This window comes from Saccostrea cucullata, unplaced genomic scaffold (genome assembly GCF_032062105.1).
Source record: "Saccostrea cucullata isolate Sc308-1 unplaced genomic scaffold, CSIRO_AGI_Scuc_v1 ctg639, whole genome shotgun sequence".
NCBI lineage: Eukaryota > Metazoa > Mollusca > Bivalvia > Ostreida > Ostreidae > Saccostrea > Saccostrea cuccullata.
This window is the reverse complement of record NW_026926185.1, coordinates 107,472-113,795: the sequence shown is the minus strand read 5'-3', so window position 1 is coordinate 113,795 and position 6,324 is coordinate 107,472. Positions and strand designations below refer to the sequence as shown.

At 34.3% G+C, this 6,324-nt stretch overlaps 1 protein-coding gene across 1 annotated transcript; it reads left to right on the top strand.

Annotated features, from left to right (window-relative positions):
* Positions 1-572: 572 nt before the first annotated feature.
* LOC134271018 (uncharacterized) lies at positions 573-3,631 on the top strand (the record flags this gene model as incomplete). Its single annotated transcript, XM_062753285.1, has 3 exons — positions 573-1,749; positions 2,894-3,167; positions 3,298-3,631. Coding segments are annotated over exons 1-3 (1,785 nt in total), but the record flags the coding sequence as incomplete, so codon positions are not given.
* Positions 3,632-6,324: the final 2,693 nt, after the last annotated feature.

Here is a 6,324-nt window from a genome sequence, read left to right as displayed (position 1 = left end):
TATTTGATCTTAATATAGTACATTTACGTTCTTTTGAAATTTTGCTTGACAGCTGGTGTATTCTTAACGCATTTGTGAATAACGCGCATTAAGACTATAATTAAAAGTTTATTACTTTTGCATGATAACCCGCATGCACATATTAAGCTTGAATGATATTAATCTAAAGCTTTGAGATAGGACAAAGCAAATAAAATTCCATCGCTATCGTAAATATCGATAACAAGAATCTAAAAATTCAGCTGTTATCTTCCGAAAGAATCTAGTCAGTTATATATTCTACACTTATTAATATTGCTAAGAGCGATAAAATCCTGCACATATATATTTTTGACCCTATAACCACTTTTTCTTAGCCTGTCAAGGATTTTTCGGGTAAGTTGTAAATTATCGTCCTGCCGCAGTCCTCCATATACTTCCAGGAACTTTTTTATCCTCTTTTTTAAGATAGAAAGTTATGAAAATTGTTTCAGAAAATTAACATAAATTGATGGAAAATGTGTGTTTTCAGATCTCATGTGGTACCACATCTAAAAGAACCCTTCTCAACCATGAGTATTCAGGTTTGCGCAATGGACAAACTAAAGGAGCAATTTATTTTATTTTCTCATACCCATAGCAGCGATGAGCTTTACACAATTATTGCTGGGAGTCTTACATCAACACATATGACAGCAAGCAAATGCCGTGAAATTGTCGCAGAATTTGAGGAGAAGCATTTGTTTTATTTCAGTTTATTCAAGCCCAAAGTTGATAATGGTTCAAAAACCTGGATGACAAGAGTAAAAGAAGATATAAGAAACGTTAAGCGAAGTGGGTTTGGCCCAACATTGCGAGAACTTTATGCAGTTTGCGAAATAATCAACACAAACATATTTCTGCTGTTCGAAGGAAAAGATAACACAATGAAAGCGTGGCAAATTCAGCCTGTAATTCGAGAAAACGAAACTAAAACACAACCGCTAATATTGCTTTTGATAACACATACAGAGGAACCTTGCTTCCAACACATAAAAGGAAATGCACATTTAGATGGATTAGATATTGAAACAATCAACGCAAATCATACCGAATGTCTTGATAAAAGATTTCGAAATGATTTCAAAGATCTTCAGATAAACTTCATGCTTCGTAGAGAAGACAATTATGCCTCTACAACAGAACCGACAGGAGAGCAAGGCAAACCAAAAACAAACGTATTTTCTCTATGTAGCCAAATCGTTTATGGAAACAAGGATTATGCCCAAGCTGTCAAGGAGTGTATAAAAATGCATATGGAGGAGGAAGATTTTCGGGAAGTTTACATGCATTTTGTTGACGTCAAATCTTATGTCACAGAAAAAGAGTACAATGCTATGGAAAATATTTCTGATTCGGGCAAAAAAGAAAAAATGCGCGCAGAATTAATCAAAAAGGCTTTTGAAGAGCATGTAAATAAGTGGCAGTCTTTTACCCTTGAAGAATTTTTCGCAATTGCAAGTGTCTACAACATAGAGGTCTTTGTAATGCCTGTTCAAACGGAAAGAACTCCAAAACATAATACCAAGGGGACTAAGTTTTTCCTACCTATTTGCGGAAGTTATTTGTTTACATTTAAGACGCCATTTGTTTTCCAAAAATGTTATGACGAATCATATAAAGCAATTTTGGTTGAACAGGAATGTCTTTGTCTCACAAGTAAACCAGAAGTGTTTGGCAACTTCCCAATTATTAATGATGAGATTGATCTAAGGAGAGTAAAGAAACTTGGTAAGTACACTCTACTTACATGTATAAATTTATGTTTGTATAATTGATTGTACTGTCACAGTTCCAACTCAGACAAAAACCTCGATTTACATGGTCTCATTTAAAATATCCAAAGTTTTACTTCAATACGCAAGTTTCGAGATTATCTCCCTTGGTGCGCTCTTTCGTTGGGGAGGGGAGTTTCGTTGCCGCGTAAACAAACAGGTGGGACAAATATTTGATATGTTTATATTGGATACATTGTATCATCGATATACTGGTTTATCATAACTACATGATTGTCGGGATGCACTCTACATTTCGAGAATAACCGAATAAATTTAAAGACGTCATTTTTAAAGCAAACAAAATCGTAACAATTAAGAAAATGTCGGTTGATGTGAGACTTTTCAGACGAGGGAAGATATTTGGACCTCTAATAAAAACGGTACACATGCATCTGAACATTGTACATAGGCGATCTAAATGACACATTGATTCTCTTCCTTATTACAACTTCAAAAAACACACAAACTTTTTGTTTGTACAATGAAGAAAATCAGTTACTTTTTATTAAGACTATGACGTTTATTTCGTTTCCAAGTACCTTTAATTTAAAGCAGATTTGTAAATATGCATAGCTGAACTTGATAAAATCATCAAATGCATCACTGCTTAATATCATTATCTTTTTATAACATCTTATAAGTTTTTAAAGCCATAAATATCGTTCATTTATTTATGCATGTTTGTATACAGAAACAACCTGTCCCACCTCCATGCCGAAATGGCTACTTTTTGCGCCTCTATCACAGGAGAGTTACAATCTCGAAACTGGCGTATTGGCAAAAGACAAATAAAGACCTAACTTTACATTTTAAATTTATGCGGTGTGAAAAAGGAGAACCAAACCCAATTTCATATTTTTTATTGTTCAATTCGGCTAATTTGTATTTTATGGGATCTGCTTTATCGTGCTCTCTCTCTCTCTCTCTCTCTCTCTCTCTCTCTCTCTCGTAAAGTACAAATTAAAGGTTATGCAAGTAACAAGTAACATCAATCATGAAATTTATAAGTTAAAACTCTTCTTTGTCCTTTAAATGTATAAGTACTAGTTGGATTTTTTGTATTGTACATTTTACTGAGCGCAATATCTGTTTTATAGATATCAAATCGTGTTGTCCAAACCTTGGTAGACATGGCCGCCACAGACATTTTCAACATCTTTGGAATAATGATGAACCAGAAGAAAGATCGATGATGCAAGAAAGCAGAATTATTAAATATTGTAATCCGATGAATAGGCATATAGAAATAATTCATGAAATAATGGCTGAAGAAGGAAAAACTTTAGATGCTATAAACGGAGGGAAAGGCAGTCTTCAAATGTGCATAAGTAAGGAAATATTTGACGACGAAGATGCAAGGATACCTGTCAGGTATTAGTTTTATGTCCTTTTTTCTTTAAAAAAAATATTTAATAAGCAAACTGGTTAAATTGGGCAACAAATATGCAATGCCTATAAACATGTCAAGATCATTGCTTTGCATTATCTTCTTAATCTACAGTCTTCCAGTTAATGATGTACAGAAATCATTTGAGACCGTTGCCGACTGGACAGGAATTCCTGTGTATGTGTTTTCATATTCTGAAAAAGTTTTTCAATGGGTATCGATTTCTCCGAAGAAATGCAACCCAAAAAGAAGTTCCAATTGCCGATATTACATGACCATACTACATAATCGACAGAGTGGGTATTTCGATAGAATTGTTCCAAAAAATGGGTGTAATTGTCTTCAGGTTCACCCATATGTTGCATCGTTGCAGAGCGGTGAGCAATTATCATATATAATCGTGAAATACTGGAGTAGTTTAGAAAATAATCAAGGATTTTTTTCTGTTGACCTAGTTAAAACTTAAAAACATTTATTTACCAACCATATTTCATTGAATGTAATTTATTTATATATATATTTTTTATAAATAGAATTAATCAAAGTGGATAAATGCACGCGTACGGTGCCGTCAAAAAGTACGTGGCATTGGTCACTTCTGACATTTCTGCCTGAGAAACCCAAAGATGAAACGTTTACTGATGATACACTTCAAGAAATGAGAGTTATACCAATGTACTCCGAGGTTCATCTTATTATGGAAAGAAAGGATATGCAAGATCGTCTGCTAGATAAAATGTCTGATTATGCTTTTTCTCTTTATCGGTGCATCAGCAAAGAAATATTTGGAAACGAAAAGCAATTTAAAATGATAATGATGGAAATAGTGCGGGAGATAAAGGAAAATCCACATATTTATGGACATTTGCTAATGAATAAAAAAGAAAATTCTGATTCCAATTTTTTAGAAAATTTTAGATATCGGAAGCATCGAATATTTGATTTTCTTCGATCTCAAAACAAACTGGTCGAAGAGAGTGCACGATTTTTTGTTGAGCGCATCGAGGACGGAATGAATTTGGGTGATTTAGAATTGTTTGTAGTTGCAACTCTTTTCCAAGTTCCAATTTATGTGCTCGTTGCTGAAATAAATGAAAACAAATTGGAAACAAAATGGCTATCATTTACACAGATATCAAGAAAAAGGCAACCCAGTGATTTTGCTGCCAGAATGCAATATTTTGAAGGTAAAGAAAACCACAAATGTGATTTTGACTCGTCGAGTGGATCTAAATACTATGTGACGCTTTACCGGACATTTTCAGGAGATTATCATAGAATTGTACCAAAGCATCAAGTGTGCAACTGTCTGAAAGAACCACCCCAAAATATCGTGGAAGAACATAAGCATCATGAACAACCAGGTGACTATCTAAACTGAAGCACTCTAACTTATTTAGTAATTATCATTAACGCTTAAAGATTAAACTAGTAATCATATGTTATAAAAATGCATCTTGACGTCTCCTATTTATCTAATTTCATCTTTTTCTTTTTTCTTCAAATTTTTATATATATCTTCCTCTTTTTCCTTCAAATTTTCTTAATTCGCATGATATAATTTTTTTTTCATTTAAATATCAGTATCAATGGCTTTTTTCTTTTCAGATTTCAGAATGTACTTTGAAATGCACAATATAAAAAACAAATTGACGATAGCAAAACTGCAACTGGACAACTGGTTGAGATGCAACATGGCACTTGAAATATTTTGCACCGAAATCATTGGAGGGGCGTAGACAAAACGTGAACATTTCCAACATCGTGGGATCCTCCGTAGGACTCGTTGGATCAGCTTGCAATTGGGGGATTAATAGCAGCACCATTCACAGCAGGAGTTTCTCTTGGTTTAGCAGTTGCAGGTGGCGTTATTGGAACACTTGGTAGTGCAACTGTCATGGGAACCAAAGTCACTGAGTTCGTTTTAAGTAGGGATGCAATACCAATGCTAGAGAGATATCAGATGAATTTGCGAGAAAGATCACGATGTATGGAAAAATCTTTATCAGATCTCCAAAAAGAGATGGAAAGGTTTATAACGGAAGACACAGACAACATCAACGCAACTGCTGTTCAAACAGCTACTGGGACATTGCGCATGCTTGGTGGTTCACCAATTATCATTGCACGCGGGATTGTACGAGCAGTCACCCTTGCCAATACGGTTTTGCCACCTTTGTTCAATAATCCTTGATTTGGGCGTACTTGCGTACAGCATCTATTATCTGACAAAAGGATCAAAAACAAATGTCACTGAACGTTTACGCAAAGTCTGATCCGTTCTTAGAACGACGAGAATTCAGATGTTTACTTGGGGATATGGAAATCAGAAAAAACTACATACAGACTATGGAAAATCTTCGAGAAAACATAATGTTTGTAAATACATTCCCTGTGGGGAACATTTGTCAATAAAATTTAATTATTTTAAAGTTTTATAATGATTCGGATGATTTTTTTACTTTCTTTGTCAAACTCTTTCAGGCTATCTGTATTTTTTTCCAAGGTCGATAACCCTTTTAATGTTTAATAAGGATGCTACATCCCCGTATCCTATTCATTTGCTTAACTTTATGTAAATGTACCTGTATTTTCAACCTCTTCAACTTCAATCCCCGCCCTCACAATTTCGAAAATTTTATAAATCCTAAACCTCACCACACATAATTTTGATTATCATGTCAACGCATTTATACAGAACTACAATGAAAGGTTGGCAGGGGATGCTCACTTCAATATGACATCTCATCCCACCTGATGTTTTGAAATTCCGTATTTGCATTGCTCCTATTTTGTCTTGTTTTATGGACTTGGATACTGAATACTGTTTGCTATCTCCATATTTTTCATGTAGATAACAAACATACAAAAATCCTTATTTAAAACTTGTTACCCGTCATTTTAACAAGAACAAAGGAAGTGTTTTAACCCCTACCCTCCTCAACTAATTTGAAGTTTGAGTCTATTATTACGCTTATATGTGTAAGACAGCTTTTTTGACAAGCCATCCTATATCATACCAAGACATTATTTTACGAGAGCTGTTCGATAAATAATGTCCTCGGTGCTGGGAAAGAAGCAAAAGACGCTTTTCAATGATTTAGCCTTAATGATTGAACTTAACAATCTCTTTTAATTAAA